Below are 18,212 nucleotides of genomic sequence, written 5' to 3'. Positions count from 1 at the left end.
TAGGCATAAACATCCGACTCTCTATCATGATCTCCTTCGAATTCACCCTGCACCCTATACAATGTAGAGCCAATAACTACACATCTCCTACTGTTCCACATAGAATTACCTGCATAAAAAATAATAGCCTCGTTCGACATGTTCAAGCAGAGTTTCAAACCTCGGCTTGCGGCAGCTCCTTCCGCAGAATTTGATAATATTTAGACGGCATATTGTGCGCGGGCTGTCAAAATGCACGTAAAAATACGAATCTTTATTCGGCTCTGGTGACATTGTCTTCGAAGTTTCTGTGTCTTCAGCTTTCGTTACCACAATCTCATCCAACACTACAAGGGAACAGGGATTTAGCTGACCCATTCATTCGTCACTGAAAGTGAAATGGTCACTAAACCAACTCAGTGACCCAAAAAAGGTTGATCACTGAGAAGTCGCTACAAGCTCGTCACAATTCTCTTTAGTGACGCTGAAATATCAGTCATTAATAGTGACCGGCCTTGCATGGTCACTGAGTATAAAAGCTTTACTGACCACAATTTTGGTCACTAACTTTGTCACAAAAACAATATAATGGTACCCAGTGGTGAAGCCACGTGAAGGCAAGGAGTGGCGACCGCCACTTCCCTCTCTGGAAATGAAGCCCAGGAGCAAGTACTCGCCCTTCCTCTCATCATAAATGAAGCCCTATTTTTTGTTGCAGCTGCATAAACATTGTGCACAGTGGCGAGCCACAGAGACACAAGGAGGTGTGGTTGCACCTCTGGTCATTGGAATTCGACTCTAAGAGCGATAAGCCGCCCCTCTGGATGTCATTCCTCTGAACCTGCACTAAAATAGTGAAATTTTCACACATCTTCTCACGAGGAAGAAAAACTGTAGCATATTTCAGTTTATTGGCTTTAAGAGGAATAGTGCCGTTACGTTTATTGGCTTTAAGAGGAATTGTGCCGTTATGTTTATTGGCTTTAGTGGAACAGTGCTGTTACAGGTATAGGCTTTTGACTTAGCTATATCTACAACTCACATGAAATTGGATCAGCCCAATTTTTTGGCTCTTTTTCGTTTTTCTTTTTATTTCATTTAATATTTTATTTAAAATGAAGGCTTTTTGGTGCTGTGATTATCCCTCGATTTCATTTTTTTAGTTGTTTTAATTTTGTCAAGTTGTCACTTAGTACTACGGTCTAATAGTATTCTCGTTCACTTATAAGTGATAGGTCTTAGGTTTAATTCACGCCAAAGGCGAATTTGAACCATATTATTGCTAACTCATTGTGAGGCTTAGGCCACTCTCCCACCCCTTAATGATAAAATCGTTTGTTCAAAAAAAAATTTATCAAGTTGGTTATTGTATCTTTTGTTAGACATCTCTAATCTACTTTATGAATTTAATGATGGTATATAATTCAGTTAAGAACCATAATTTTGAGAATGTTAATCAAAATATTAATTAGTACTCACATCGTCGATATACATTCCACTAAAAAGTATACATGTTAACTTTTTATCAGAATACCACACTTACAAAAATGATATTCTTTTCATCTACTTGTACCATCACTTTAATAGAGATGAGACTCACATGTACTGGTGGACTCTACCTCTATTAAAGAGTTTCCCTTAAACACCAACACACTGCCCCCATCAACTCGCATGACCAACACCACACTGCAGCTAACACGGCCACCATCACTCACAAATAGATCGCCTGGTAGGACACATCTAAAATTGGCTAATTGCATTCATATTCATATTTGGATGAGGATTTTCTAAGTTCCAAAGGAATGATGCCAAATTATTAGGGAAAGTACACAAAATATGAACGACATTAATATTATTTACTATCTAAAATGATGTGGGTGTAGATATTTTTTTTTGGACCTTTTACCTTTTGAAATTTCGCCTCTCCTCCTAAAAATTTCTGGTTTCGCCATTGATGGTACCTGAATCGAAAGTCACATGCACTATGTAGTGACTTCAAGAGAGAGGTCGCTAAAAGCTGGTCACTAAAATCTTAAGGTCACATGATGCAAGATACATAAAATCAAATCCTCAAAGACAATTACACGTCGTATTTCACAAAACTACATAATTATCATCCAACGTATGTCTACAAATCTCTTATAAAACACAAACAACAAATCTCTTAATATCACGCAACAAAAGGGTAACAACGTTGCAGCCAGAAAGTGCTACATATCCTGTAAAAATAACGGGGAAAACCACAAAAGAAGCCAATACCAGCTAGAGTTCATTAATGCAGTTTCAAAACTGATAAAATAACGACTCTGTTAACACTCATCTGATCTAATGCATTAACATTCTCATCAATTCTATCGGTTCGTGCAAAAATTCCATGAAACAATGAGAGAGAGAGAGAGACCATTTAATGGAAAAAACAGAGATGAAGTCGTATCAAATTGTTAGGTCTCGACTTCTTTGCAATGCAAAAGTTATGATAAAAGGCCCGAGTCTGGGAGATGAAAAATGGATACAAATTTTTTGCTGGTACTTAGTTTCGGCATTCGGCAATAGGTTTGAAAAAGTCTTCGTATTGGGAGTCCAGCCCTTTGCTAAAGAAGAACGAACGTGCAAAGGTTTCCTTGGGCCAGACGGAGATTGGCCGACGACGCTTCTTGTTCTCACCCGGTGTCAAGAAGAAGAATGCAATGAAATTTCCTGTCAAAACAGACGAAGAAGAAAGAAACCATAACTTACATGAAAAAGATGAGACACATACCTAATTAATGATATTTTCACAAAGTAAACAACACATAGCAACACTCATAGCATACAAAATCACAAGTACAACATATTTCTCAAACCTTATACAAGTTCTTCCACAAAATTAATAGTCTTATCTTTCTTGTTGCAAACACCACTCCATGAGCATATTGTCAGTGTTGGACTGAGAACAATGTGAAGGAGATGTGGCTTCTTTCTGGACACCTAAACAATTTTCAATGGATCAGGATCCATGACACTTTTTTTTTTTACACATATTTTATAGAATTCATTTGTAACTTTTCAAGAATCCAAATTATATATATTTTAATTCTCATTCATAGATCCTTTTTGAGAAAAATTAGTTAAATTTAAAATCAATAAGATATTTATTTGTAAATATATCGTTATATTTAAAAAAATAAAATAAAAAATTGTTCAAAAACTTCTAAATCGATGATAAAAACCAACATTAAGGGGGGTGTATTCAATTGAGATTTTGAGAGATTTTAATGAATCTAGGAGTATTCCATCAGGATTGTAAGTGATTCTTTAAAATTCAATGTGTATTCAATCAGGATTTTAAGATAGTTTATTAAAATCCTTAGAAATCCGGGTGTATTCAATTAGAATTTTAAAGAAGATTATAACATTCTAGGTGTATTCAATTAGAATTAGAATTTACACTATGTTTGAATGAGGGAAATAAACTTGGAATTTTGGTAAAAGTCTGAATTTATAAATTGATATGCATCAATTCCCTTGTTTGGATTCATAAACATAGAAATTTAGAATTTCCACTTGGAAAAAAAACTTGGAATTTGAGACCTCCAATTCCCAAGTTCAAATTCCATGTATGTAGGTGTCATTTCCCAATTTCTATGATTGAAAGTTTAAAAATAACAAATTCAGTATTCAATTCCATTGTTATTTTAGGTTAACTAAACAAGAAAATTTACAAATTCTAAAAAATAAAATCTCGTCATTTCAATAATCGACAAATGTCACATCTTCCCATGAGATTTCGATGGAATTGAATCAAAATTTTACATAGAATCTCTACAAATCAGTTAAACTTCGTAAAAATCCATTAAAATCTCTCAAATTCCTTATTGCATACACCTTCCCTAAAAATAAAGAATTAGTATTGACATTTCAAAAATCTAATCGTGCCCATTTCTCATAAGAATTTTTTTCTTTATAAATGTGTCTCATTTGGAAAGTGTTTTAAATGATCGAAAGAAATTTTAAAAAAAATATCTCTAAAACTAATTTTTAATAAAAATATTTTTGAATTTCAAAAACACTTAAAATATAAGAAGCATTAATTTGATGCTTCTTGAAAAAAGACTTGAGAATTAACCTAAAAGCATTTTTAGTCATTTAAACGCACTTTCGAAATGAATAGATGGAAGTTTTAAAGTTTATAATTAGATTTTTGGAGTATTGTCAAAATAAAAAATAAAATAAAAACAAAGAAGGGAGGCGAGCGGCCGTCCGCCCTCGTTTCTGAAAAGTTATTGGAAAGATCAGACGCAAACAAACACAGGCAGAAGAAGACCCACCAAGAACTCACAGCAAGAAAGAGAAAATGGCAAGCAGTGCCACCGGCGGTGACGATAGCGGAGGCGCCACCGTAAGCCTCACCGTGAAGTTCAGCGGCAGAACAATTCCCATCACAAACCTCTCTGTGGACTCCACCATCGAAGACCTCAAGGCCCTTCTGCAGCCTCTCACCAATGTCCTCCCTCGTGGCCAAAAGCTCATCTGCAAAGGTGCCTCCTTTTGGATTCGTTTGATTTTAATTGAATGGCAAGTTTTCTATTCGTTGTTTGTTTTGAATTTTGGGTTGTGGGTATTTTGTGACAGGGAAGCTTCTGGTGGATGGAATGACACTGAAGGAGTCTGAGGTCAGGGATGGAGCCAAGATCATGCTCATGGCTTCTCAGGGCTTGCACCAAGGGGTACGGGTATTTATAGATAAAGTTCAATTCTTGTTTTTTACCCTTTTGGTTTCTTGAAATTATTGAATTGAATTTGGGAGATTGAGTTTGATGGAAATGAAAGAACCCCACTTGTTTGGTAGTCGATAAAATATATGAAAAAAAAGATGGTTCATCAAGAAAGATACTTTTTTTCCTAGAGTAAAATGTAGGTGATCAATTTCATCAAACCTTGGATTGCAGTAGTTGTGGAGATTGATGGGCATTTTTAAGTGTTCTTTCGGAAGCGTTGAGTTATTACAAATGGGTTATTGATAATGTTGTAATTTCTGGAAATTTTGGCATGGATAGGACGGACCCATCCTAAAACAAGCTCAGACACGCCCCATTTCCAGATTCAGAATTGTTGATACATTGGGAAAAGAAAAGACGGAAGTTCCTGTTGATAAGAACCGGTTGGATAGATGGAAGGCTACTGGAGTTATAGGACTGTCTGACTACAACTTGAAGGTATACGAAACTGGCCTTTGTTGATTATGGACCCTTGTCTCCCAGTTTGCGTTTTTCTGATTACATTTCACTTCAAGAGAAGCATTCTTGTTTCAATGTGTAACGTGTATGGCCTGATTAACAGGTATTGAGTATGTTAATAGAAGTGATATGCCTTGTAGAGTTATATCTTTTTTCACCAATAGAAATGAAGTGGGAATCAGAACCATTGATACTTGTGAATCCGATTGGAGTGCAATATTGATTTTGTTTTAGAGGACCTAAGTTTTTCTGATGTTGACAAATTCTTGTTGATTGAATTTGAAAAGGCTATACCTGATGAAGTGTGGGCTTCTGGGACTTCTGCAAGAGTTATTGAACTCAGCAATAATTCTATTCGAGATGTACCTTCAAAGATTGGTTGTCTAAGCTCCTTGCAGGTACAGAAACCTCTGTTTCATATTTTCGCTCCATCTACATCAAATTCTTGCCATAAGTTTTACTTAGTTTCAGTTCATTCTCAAAATTCTGTAGAAATTGTTGCTCGCTGCAAATGATATAGTGGACGATTCTATTAGCTGGGAGGGAATAGTATCTTTGAAGTATCTAACCGTTCTGTCTCTGGAGCAAAACCAGTGAGTGTCTCTTTTACTTTTCAAATAAAGCTAACCAATAACGAGTGGCTTTCATTTTCTATCTCTTCACATTGTGTTGGATATTTTGATGAATTGCATGATGTATGCAGTTTAACAACATTGCCATCTTCACTGGGCTTGTTGACATCACTGAGGCAACTTAATGTTGCAAAAAACAAATTATCTAGCCTCCCAAATGAAATAGGACTTCTGACTAAGCTTGAAGTTCTGAAAGCGAACAATAACAGGTAATTTTGAAAGTATTATATGCAAGGATGCCAAGGACATGTGTTTTTTCGTATTGAGAATTAGAGAATCAAAATCTGGTTCCTCTTGTTTTTCCTTGTCTTCTCACCTGAATGTGATACAATTAATAAATTTGGCATGTCTACATTGTGGACATTTTATTTTCTCCTGTGAATGCTTTTGGGTTAGGAAAGTTGTTTCCCCTTTATGCATCGATGATATATTGATGAAGACACTATTTCTTGAAGACGTGTGTTATGATGGTAACATATCTTCTTCTTTTTTGTCAAAATGTTGGTAACATATCATAATTAAACTTACGTGTGTCTATGTTGCAGGATAAGCATCATCCCTACATGTATAGGGGATTGCAATGCTCTTATTGAGGTACTTCTTTTGGTGTTTTCCTATTTTTTTGTTTCTTTCAGGTGTCTGGTGGGTGGAGGGGTGATTAGAGGGTTGGTTGTTTCCCATACTAGGTAGTTCAGTTATGTATCTGACTTACTTTCCACATGGTGCAGGTTGATGTTTCATCAAATCTTCTTTCCGAGTTGCCAGAGACAATGGGAAATTTGAACAATCTGAAGGTCCCTACTTAATCTACTGTTTTGAACTTATTATCCCTCTTTCTTCATTTCAGTTTTTACCCGCTTCAGAGTTGAGCGGTTCAGTTAATTAGTTAATGTTCCGTATTACACTGATTACGTTTTTGCTGTATTAGAATTTATTTAGTAATTTGTTTTGCCTTTTCTTATAAGATTGTTTTCCATTTCACGCTTTATTCATATTGCACCTGCTTTTCACCGCCCATCGACTTGATGTTTGCTATTGTATCTGCCTACACCCCCTGTTGCCCATTGATATATACCTGAGCTAAGACCTAATGGTTACGGTATCTTGCCATCCTAAAGTTTTTGACTCCTTTTACTGCCTCGTCATCCATGAACTTTTACATGAAGTTTTTATAGATATCAGTTTAGCAGTAGTAGTCTTCTAACTTGAGCACTTGTACATGAAGATCTTATAGATATCATTTTAGCAGTAGTAGTCTTCTAACTTGAGTGTAGAGTAAGTGCAAAGTCACCAGGCTGATATTCACCTGAAGTCTCGTACTTTTGTGCAGTCTTTGTATCTCAGCAACAACGGGTTGAAAGCACTTCCCTCTGCGTTATTCAAAATGTGCCTACAGCTAACAACACTTGATCTGCACAATACAGAAATAACTGTGGATGTCCTTCGTCAGGTACGTACCTAGCAGCAAATGTCATTCTGTAAAGTAGTCTAGCTTTTTACTTTTAACGGTGTGTCACTGACAACATTATGTTCACAGTTTGAAGGCTGGGAAAGCTTTGATGAACGACGCCGGTTGAAGCATCAGAAGCAACTGGATTTCCGAGTTGTAAACTCCGGTGCATTTGATGAAGGTGCTGATAAGAGCTGATGCTGCTCAAGTCGGGATTACAGGTTGCAATTGTGCAAATTTGTTGTCCATGCTTGCTATATTTGTATCTAGAATTACAAAAGCAAGCTCTGATCTGATGTCTATGGAGCTTGAATTGTTATAGGATTTTGTGTGAATCAAAGAAATTGATGACATGAAAAGTTCTGCAAGTTAATATTTCTTTGACGTGATCAAACTTTTCATAATTCGTCGTTAATTTTAGTTTAGAGAGTTTTTTGTAATTACTGGTAAGAAGGGAGTTGAACTTAATACCTTTTTTTCGACATATTTTTACAAATAGTAGTTTTTGATAACCTGTAACACTATTGAGGTATAATTCATATGTTTGGAAGGATATTGCTTATATTATATATTTGGATCTATACAATTATTTAGTTGGATAAAAATACTAGGGATGTGACTTTGGAGTCAAGTATCTAGAATTTTTTACTGTATCGGAAACACGGTCTTGTGCACTTGTGAAATAATGTAATTGATTTGAAACTTGAAAAAAAAAACAAAAAAAGCTTCATCCCGATAGGGAAAACGTCACAATATGAATTTGATCTCATTGAGCACTAGTGGAATCGACAAGGAGAACGCGATGATAGTTTTTAAAGAAAACTAATGAAAATGACTTGAAAACTTTGAGTTTTAATGATAAGGACAAAATAAAGGGTAAAGTGAATAGTACCAGGATTGACTTTTTTGTGTAAAAATGTGGTTTTTCGTTAAAGTGAATAGTACCGGATGTTTTTCGTTAAAGTTCCCTAGTTTTTAATGTCATGGAATAAAGTGTATGTGTTTTAATGGTTTATGATTCGAAATAAAATAAAAACAAAACAAAAATTTAGCTTTGAGTTCGAACCATCTCCAATGCACAAAAGTTAAAAATTAAAAGTCAAAATGTAAATTGGAGATGATATAACTTTTGACGTCAAATATAACTTCCAAACTTTTAACTTTAGGCCGGAACATTAGAGATAGTCTGAAGTAATCCAATAAAATATACATTTTTTCGCCCTTTTTCCCTCGTTTTAGAGAGAGTTCCAATAAAATATCAGTGAGGCTAGCTAAAGGATGTTCACCTATTACTGTTGCTTGATTGCAGCAAAGTTGATAGGATTTCCGAGAACTGAGGGCGCTTTGACGGTGAATTGTTCCAGCACTTGGTCATCAAGGACTTCAGAATTTGTGGGCAGTCCTTCGGAATCTCGGGTCTGAGGCCACAGGCAGCGATCCCGACTGCTGCTTGGACCGGTGAACATGCGGCATATGCTGCCTCACCAGTGACCATCTCCCAAATTACCATCCCGAAACTGTACACATTACTCATCCATGTCTCGCTAACACACTCTGGATCACCAGCGATGATCTGTGTCCAACCAGAGAGGCAAACAAATCAATGAACACCATTTCTATATTTCAAGTATTCAGATCATAAATGGGAGATAATACCAAAGCGGAAAGATGTGGAAAAACATTGGTGAATAAAAGATGTCACCCAGTTAGTATGCTGGATAGCATGGATACAATTAATTCAAATCAGAGATGAGGTGGACGAACATTTCAAGTTGAAGTTTTGGCTTATTTTTAGCTACGCCTCCTGTAACTCGATTTTGATCTCACTTTGACTCCCGTAACTTAAAAATCACCACTTTACTACCTGAAACTTAAAATTTGTTCCACATTGACTTGTGGATGCTCTCTCTCTTCTCCTGAAACTCAAAAATTGCCCCTGGAACGTATGTGGGACTCATCACCCAATAAGACTATGCCACATGTTCCAATGAACTTGATTATAAATCTCCACTATGCGTTAACATTCAACAATCCGAAAGTCTAAAAGAAGATATTTTGAAATGGAAAAAAATAAAAAAGACATTGATTAGCCTGTTGCACCCAAATCAAACCCACATAATGGAATTAACAAAATTAAGGCAATGTGGAGCGAATTTGAGTTTAATATAATGCAATGACGACTTTTGAGTTTCTGGGAGTAAAATGGGATCAAAATTGAGTCTCAGAGGGCAAAGTGAAGAGAATTTTTAGTTTCAGGAAGTAAAGTGGTGACTTTTGAGTTACAGGAAGCAAAGTGAGATTAAAATCGAGTTCCAAGGAATGTAGCTAAAAATAACCTTAATTTTTATTAGAATGCACTGTACTTACAAAAAATCTGAGCAAGTTCATTGTTGGAGGCGTTCAGATTGTTAGATAGTATATAAAAGTGAAAGTGACAAAAAGTGGTCCCAAAAGGCCAAACTGGAGGAAAGAAAGAATTATTCTTTTCTAAGTGATTTGCATCCGCATTTCCCGTGACCCAAATCAAAGCAAATCTAATTTCATCATCAAGTATTTGTACCTAGAGTTTGTCTCAGCATCCAATTATTATCAAAAGCACATAAAAGTTGGATAAAATATGGGTTTATAGAGTGGGATCAAACAATGGATCCGGAAAGGGTATAATGCTTGAACCGTGATCAGGCTAAAAACTTAAAAGCTTCATTTATAATACCTGTATTTCTGAAGGTAGCACTACTTTAAGGCTGCAGCTACGGTGATTTGTTTAGCGGAATGGATAAAAGTAGTTGGGCAAAGTGAGATTTTTAGCCAAAAATGATTCTTGAGATCGGCATAACTCCTTATTTTGGTCCTTAAAATTGAAAATCAATAAAAGTGTCCCTGAATTTGTCCACCGCAAATCATTGTGGTTGTTCCGTGAAAAATTTGTCAATATACTCGTACATGGAGGGGTTGGTTTGACAACAATACCCTTAAAAATATAGTCTCGTGATCGTTCACGTGACAATGTACCGAGGATTGATAGGTTTTTCACTGAATACGGGGACAAACTCATGACCACTTCTATCGATTTTCAATGTCAGAGACCAAAATGTAGAGTTAGCCAATCTCAGGGACCATTAGCATTATCCTTTGCCTAAAATGCCGGGCAAAGTTTTAGGTAAACAGTACATTGAGATGTAAAGTGCCAACAACTATGAAGACATGGTCGGCATGCTCAAACAATTATGTCGGGGTGAGTGACATAAAGTGTCCTTAGCGAAAATCGATTGATCATGAATAGGTGAATTGATACATTGAATCTGATATGAGTGCCGGTGAAACCTAACACAAAATCCGTAAGAAATAGATCAAATCTTGTATGCTGGGAAGGTCTATGCAGGTAAAGCTTTTGTAGCAAAATAATGCCTAGATTATCTGCAATTCGATCATATCAGAGAGTTCTTGGAACAACGGCAAAAGATGTGGAACTTGGTTTATGACACATTTGGATATGCAATGAACAGTGGAAATGGATGAGCGTCAATTTGTTCCCGGTGCTTTGGAACATGCAGATTGACAGGATAAAAAGATTGTAGCAGTGAAAGAACTCAATTTAACTGGTTTAAAGATTGCCATGATGATTGATAAGTACTAAGCTATATTAATTAACGGAATAATAACTGAGGCAACAATGAGCTAACCTCGGGAGCTAGCCACCGGTATCCATCAGTCTCATACTCCATTGCGTCACCAACACTTTGGCAAGCAGCAACTATACCCATGTCACCCAAGCAAGCATTCCCATGTCGATCCAATAATATTCGCTGTGTGTTGAGGTCTCTATATGCAACGCCGTGGTCATTCATGAACTTGACTCCCTCTGCTACATCAACAGCAATCCTTAATATGTCCTTAGTCTGAAGCTTCTTTTTCTTAAGCATCAAGTCATATACTGATCCACCTTCCATCAGCTTCATAACAACGCACAACCCATGATTGTCATCGATGCAAACACCATAAAATTGCAGAATGTTCTTGTTCCCACATGTCATGAGCTCCAAAAGATCTCTTCGGAGTTCAAAGTCATAGGAATTCCCCTTGTCGCACCCTTTAAGCTTCTCAATTCCAACCTTTTTCCCCTTGTACACTCCCTTATATGAATTGGGTCCAATCTGATCAACAAAGTCGAAATTATCAGAGTTCAACAGCCACTTTCCTATCCCATCCCCGCCAGATTGGATTGTCTGCCATTCGTCTACTGATACAACAACTGACGAAGTGGGTAGAGGATTCGGAAGCTGAATCGTGTGGCTAGAAATCTCAAACCCATTCCTATAGTTTTGTTCACCAATGTCGTCGTCAATATCCTCCACCTCCCTCCCCTTAGTATTCTCTTCTTGACACCCGCATAGCCCAAATGCGAGCTTCACTGTGCTCGATTTGGGCTTCCTTACGGCCGACTTCAATGCATTTTCAACCCGGTTTCTGAACAATTTATCTTCTCCAGCTTCAACCATAAGAAGAACAACACCAATAGTACACCCTTTCTTCTCAAAAATCTGTATCTTCTTGTAGAAAATCAAATCATTATCGAGTGCAACAGACATCAATGGCCATGAAATCGAACAATTACAAGCAAATGTGAGCTTGAACACAGACCCCAGAGCCTCCATGTCAGACACCTCTTGAATCAACATTGCAGGATGCCCATCCAATGATGCCTGCTCTATCAATTTTATATGAAGAAACACTTCTTTCATTTCGAACCCCGCCTGAGCATAACTATTCAACACATACACAAAAACCCAAATCACTAAACAAGCAAAATCAATCAGAACACAATCCAAATCCTCTGTTTGGCCGCTCAACAAATTGCACAAAGTCGCAATCTATCAATCCAAACAAGTATAAACCAAACTCAGTAACCAAACAGAGCTAAATATTCAGCTTTGAAACCTGAGGGGAAGAGAATCGTAATGCTTGCGAATGTTGGAGACGAGCTTCTCCGGCAGCTGACTGCCAGGGTAGAGCTGCGTGAGGTTTCGCACCACACTCCCCCACACCAACTTCCTCGAGCTCTCGATCTTTCCAAACGACGCCGTCGCCGAGTCACTCGCCGAGTCTAGATTCAGCGAGTTCTTGAGCGACGCGATGGCCTCGGACACGTTCCGGCTCAGCCTCTGCAGCTTCTTCTGCATCGCGGACGAATCCTTCACTCCGGCGCCAGTCGAACTCTCCGACTCCGCCGTCGCACCCTCCGATCTGTCATGCGTCCTCATCAGCCCCTGCTCCACCATGTCCTCGTCCGCGCTCGCTCGGCCCGACCAGCACTCCAGCGCTGCAGCCATGGTTAGCTAAGTTAGCTAGAGAAGCTCAGTGCGGGCTCGGCTCGGACGACTCAGTGACTCAGTGACTCGTCCCTCGTCTCTGTATTTAGTTCAGCAACACAGAGAGTAAAGAGAGAGTGATCTCTTCTTGTTCAGATTTCTGAGTCTTCATTTTCTGACAAATAAAAGGAGAGAGAGGGAGGAGTGGCGCGTCGGTTTTGTTACTTTGTTTGCAAGCGTGAACATGCAATTTGTGCGGGTTCGATTTAACCGGATAAATTAGTTAATGAACAAAAATGTTATTTTTACCGTTTATTTATACTATTATTTGAACTCTAATAATGGGATCAACATATGTTAATAAGCTCTATCTTTATTAAAGAAATAAGACAAATAGATAACAATGTTATACTACTTGTTAATAAATTGGTTTACAAATTACAGAACAATCTAAGGAGGTTTCCCAAAAATGAGAAATATTAACACGAAAGTTAACGGTGGAATTCCATTTGAATGAGTCTTTTTTGCATTTCTCATAAATTACAACTACCTTTGTATTATAAGTGATGATGATTCTGCTTTTCGATCAGATCCAACGTGGGGACCCTGTGTGTCTATAGGTGTGGGGTTCATTGCGGTGGAATCGGATTCCCTTTGGACCTAAAGGAACTGAACCTACTCATCAAAAGATCTAGGACAATGAAATTTAATTCAACGGCTATAAACAGATGACCCTCTAAAAGATGACCTCTAAAAGTTATAATAATTGTAGCCGTTAAATCAAATTTCAATAGCCCAAATCGTTTGATCCTTGGGCTTAGTCCCTTTGGGTCCGGAGGGGATCCAATTCCCATTGCAGTTAGGACTTGGGAAATGGATTTTCACCGGATCCTTTTTCTACGGATCCAGGGATCTCGTGATCGTAATCATTCATTGTACATAGTACGGTCAATTTTCGTTTAGGTACTATTTATATTTAATTTTAAATTTTAAATAATTTCTAACTATACGATGTAAGATAAACAGAAATGATTATGAGATCCCTCGAATTCCCAAGAAAAATAATCCTCGCCGGATCCTGGGACTTGGATAGGGAGCTACTTTTTCTTCGGGCGGGTCCACCATTTTCAAATCACATTGTATTTCCCTCTTGTTAAATGGTCAATTCCCCAAATGGATAGTCCAAGGAATCCCTTGTGATGGGCCCACTCAAATCTCGGCTCGGTCCGACAAGTGACATGTTGGGTTTGGACCTTGGCCTTGATTTATAGAGGCGGCAACTTGGAATATGATTTGGGCTACAGGCCCGGATCCTGGATCTTGGATCATGGAGGCTTTAAGGTCCAAAGTATGAGGTTTATGCTCATGGTGTTGTGGAGAAATTTTCATTTGTATCACAGGACAATTATCTAACCAACGAATTATGTACTATTTGAATACATAACAATCATCTATTCTACTGCTCACTGGGACAACGTGTTGGTCGTAAGAGATTTTCTCTCGATTTTGATAGTTTAGACTTCGAGTTTGGATCTAGGGTATGTTATGCATCTTAAGGTCCGAGTTTGAACTTGTGAAATGAATTATACACATTCATTTTCTTCTTTCGCATGCTCGGTACACACGTGGTATTTAATCCACCATACTTGCATAATTCAAAACCGAAAGACAAATAACTGATTAATAGTAGGGTATGTGAGGGAGACCATATTTCTAAGCCAAATTTGAAAACCAAATGATGTGTATGTTGATGATTGGATTATTACTTAAGTGTTGATTAGAAATTTGGCTTCCCTAACATTATCCTTAATATTAATAGTTTCTTTCCTCTTTTGAGTTAAAGATAAATTGTCGAGAAAATGTTATTTTATTGGAAACTCTTTACGTGAGAGGTTACATAAGACGTAGTTACTCATAATTTTTAGAAAATAATAATAATAATAAACATGTTGTCGTATAAATTTAGTGAGTGAGATCGGTTAGAGGGAAGAGAAGAGAGGGAAGGGCTTGAGGAATTTTGTGTTATATTCATGTATTTTGCCTTTATTTATCCTATAAATGAAGAGAGAATTCTTGTTGTCCAAGTAGTACAATTACAATTAGAAATTACGTGAAGGGATGATGTGGTTTAAAATTATGTGGCTAAAGCGTTGATATAAATGTATGATATTTTTTTGAAGAAATTAGGTTCATATCCTTCTTTTTGCTAATCTATTAATTAAAACCTTATTCCATTTCAATTTTTGATCAAGATCCTTAGGTATTACTAAACGTCATTACTTATTTCAATAATAAAATATTTTTTATTTCTACATAAATTCATTTAGTGTTAGAAATGTTACATTTTATATATTTATATTTATGGCTAAATTTTGTATCATATATTTTTATTTTTAGTTTGTACCCATTTTTAATTTGCTACCCTTTTTTAATTTGTACCAATTTTCTTTTTAGTTTTAATTTGTGTCCATATATTAATTTCTTTTTGTGCCCTTTGTAGCCATATTTTTTAATTTATTTGTACCCATTTTTATTTGTGCTAAATGTACCCATGCCAATTATATGTATTTATTTTATGTTTTTAAATATATCAGTAGTTACCGACAATATATATATATATATATATATAAGTAGTTATTTTTTTTAAATATGTTAATAATTATGTGGGTACATTATTTTCTAGCTATAATTTTGTGAAGAACAATATTACACTAATATTTATTTTTAAGTATTTATTATATTTTAAAAATATTAATTTTTTTGACAATATTTTAAAAATATTATTTGAATTTGTTTAAATTCATAATTTGTGGGATATTAAATACATAAATGCATAATGCATGAGTTAAATCTCTTAAATGATGTTAAGGACCTCGATCAAACAAGGTTTTAGTCTAACAATTTGGTTGATTAGGGGCTGGAACCAAAATGACCCTATTTTTTTAGAGTGCGTAAAACAAGAAGTTTGACTGGCATTTACATATTCTACTCAATCGGCGGCGGTGGTTGTTGCTCACCCTTCACCCTTTTATTTTTCAGATGAGTTTTGACAAAACAGGTACAAGCTAAGGTTGTGTTGGACGAGAGATTTAAAGATTTATTTATTTTGTACACCTTGTAAGGTTTTTCAGATTATTTGTATAGGACAAGTTTGTTTTTCATTTTGTTTACTTTTATTGGCCCGCAATTTATTTATCCCGTTGTTTGGAGCAACATAATAGTATCAAAGCCAGGTTATTAGGCCCCCTTAGGAACATCGGAACAAGACTAGTTTAAGTTAGATATGCTTGAATTGAAAGGAGTTTGTTTATAAATTTTGGGAACGAAATTTCTTTTAATTAAAGAGGATAGATTGTGAAAACCCGTACTTTTAGAATGTACTTATCAGTTATTTTTTCAGCTTAAGGAACCACACGATAACTTTTTTTTGATTGTTTGATCTTTTGGTTGGATACATAAGTATTAGTAGGCCTTTAAATTTAGTTAGAGATTACCTACTATCTTGAGCACAACCATTTCGTAGGCCCATTTCCTTACTTGAATGACCAACCCAAGACCTACAAGTCATGTGCCTCCATTGTTGTGTTGTGTGGTGTATCCAGAATAATCTACTTAATGCTTTTCTAACATTGTAGATCCTTCATTACTTGGAAACATTACGACTGCATCAGTTGCTCGAACAAATGATTTGTACTGCCTTCAGAGAATCAGATACTTTGAACCAGACTAGCTTTGGAGGCCTGAAGCAGATGGCAACCAAAATGGATCAACTTCACAGTACTTTGGCGTCTGCGTTAAGGTCTCTGCAAGGTTTCCTAATCTGTTTCTTTTGGAAAGGAAAAAAATGAATAGCATGTACACAACTTGAATTTGGCAGTGAGCATTTACAATTTTTGGCTTCTATTCCAGCAAATCGTCTATCTGCTGGCAGTGAGACGATTGAAGACATAAGACAGCTCTGCAGTGTTTTTGAACATGTCGAGAAGCCACTCATCGTCGCAGCTTCCCTTCATATGGCAAGTTCTTGCAAGCCCTATGACTCTATGATCGCCATTTTCTCTGACTGCTGCAGCTTTTATTTTCCCAGAATGGGAACAAGCTCATCATGACAACCTTCCTTTTATGCTAGTTCAATACGGAAGGTCCCTCATGTTTCAATACATAACGTCCCTCATGCCTCGAGGGGTCGAAACATTCTCTTTTCATTCTTTGAGGTTTTGGAAGCCTTTTTCTCAGCTAGTGTAGCAGTTGCACCACCTCGACAGAGTGTTTAATTTGCATTGAGCCTTACCACAACAATTGTTATATCTTATACCTCCCTTATCTTTGGAGGAGTTTGACAAGAAGCAACAAGTAAGTACGCACAAAAGACAGGTCGTGTCAAAAATGTTTACAAATCCAACTGCTAATCAGTCGTGGAGAAAAGTTTTAAGCTTGGGTAATCTTCTCAACGGCCACGAACCAATCTTGAGGGAGATAATATTTTCCAAGCGGGATACTGTGAATGGAAATCACTATGCTGCCCAGACTTTCAAAATTTATCAAGAAACAGTAGAAACATATAGAATGTATACGTGTGGAACCCTAAACAATCTTCGTGTAGCTCTTTCTGTTGTTTCTTGTGACTAGTAATATTCACAGCATACTGTATGGAAATTAATAGTAATCATTCTTTGTGAAATTTCTTTTCCAGTCATTTCTTCAAATATTTCGAAAATATTTCAATTATTTCAATTATTTCAGGCTTAAAGCTTCTAAAACCTAACGGGGAGCAATTTTGACACTCATTTTTTAGCTTTATGCACTTCAAACTGACTTGTTACAATTTTCTTTTTCTTCACTCGTAGGAAGAGTGCAAGACGCTAAGAAAATGAGAGTGAAAATCAATGGCCAAACTAAATTCAAACCAATAACTCTAATTAGATTACTAATTCTGCTATGCAATTTTGAAGCTTTACTTTTGGACATACTCCAAACTGAATATTTACATTTATTATGCCCTTATTACTTTTATACATTGCAAGAAGCTGAAAAAAGAGAAAAAAACTAGCCAAACTAATTCCAAACCGGTAATTGCAGTCATTAACTAATTCTCCGATGTGACTTCTATATAATACTGGTTTAAAGTTAAGCAAAGAGCCGTGAAGGGCATTTGGTCTAGTGGTATGATTCTCGCTTAGGGTGCGAGAGGTCCCGAGTTCAATTCTCGGAATGCCCCTTCTAGCTTACTTTTTTCCCATTTCTTCTGAATTTGCTGAGCATATTAGGGAAACACAATGCTCAACTGCTCATGCTTCCAGTTCCACGAAGCATTGGATAATTTTAAGGGAATTTTAATGAAAAATTTCTGATACTGTTCATTTTAACGAAAAATTATATTTTTATACTAAAAAGTCAATCATGATACTATTTATTTTATTTTATCATTATTATTAAAATTCAAAATTTCAGACTATTTTCGTTAGTTTTTTTTTAATTTTAATAGACATCATGAGTGTTGGGTTTTTTTGTAACATTTCCTGGAGACCCATCAACGATGATGTGTGGGGTCAGCATCGCGATCAAGATTAGACTGCTTTAGAGTCAAGAAATGGACAAATGAAAAGGTGGGGGCTTAGATAAGTTT

The 18,212-nt window shown here is 36.4% G+C and overlaps 2 protein-coding genes and 1 non-coding gene across 3 annotated transcripts; 2 read left to right on the top strand and 1 right to left on the bottom strand.

The window, feature by feature from the left end:
* Nucleotides 1–4,140: 4,140 nt before the first annotated feature.
* On the top strand, nt 4,141–7,650 carry LOC103418749 (LRR repeats and ubiquitin-like domain-containing protein At2g30105). Its single transcript, XM_008356856.4, has 10 exons — nt 4,141–4,496; nt 4,591–4,685; nt 5,016–5,174; nt 5,483–5,593; nt 5,688–5,788; nt 5,899–6,036; nt 6,373–6,421; nt 6,556–6,621; nt 7,158–7,277; nt 7,365–7,650. The coding sequence occupies exons 1-10, from the start codon at nt 4,313–4,315 to the stop codon at nt 7,473–7,475; spliced, it is 1,134 nt and encodes a 377-aa protein (XP_008355078.3). The 5' UTR covers nt 4,141–4,312; the 3' UTR covers nt 7,476–7,650.
* Nucleotides 7,651–8,404: 754 nt separating this feature from the next.
* LOC103418518 (uncharacterized) lies at nt 8,405–12,843 on the bottom strand. Its single transcript, XM_029099608.2, has 3 exons — nt 12,216–12,843; nt 10,961–12,041; nt 8,405–8,850 (listed from the first exon to the last, which is right to left on the bottom strand). Exons 1-3 carry the CDS (start codon nt 12,605–12,607, stop codon nt 8,560–8,562), a joined length of 1,764 nt encoding a protein of 587 aa, XP_028955441.2. The 5' UTR covers nt 12,608–12,843; the 3' UTR covers nt 8,405–8,559.
* A 4,889-nt stretch (nt 12,844–17,732) lies between these two features.
* On the top strand, nt 17,733–17,804 carry TRNAP-AGG (transfer RNA proline (anticodon AGG)). The gene has a single exon. It is a non-coding gene; the product is annotated as a tRNA-Pro (tRNA).
* The last annotated feature ends 408 nt before the right edge of the window (nt 17,805–18,212 follow it).

This window comes from Malus domestica, chromosome 03 (genome assembly GCF_042453785.1).
Source record: "Malus domestica chromosome 03, GDT2T_hap1".
Taxonomy (NCBI): domain Eukaryota; kingdom Viridiplantae; phylum Streptophyta; class Magnoliopsida; order Rosales; family Rosaceae; genus Malus; species Malus domestica.
This window is presented reverse-complemented; position numbering and strand designations above follow the sequence as displayed.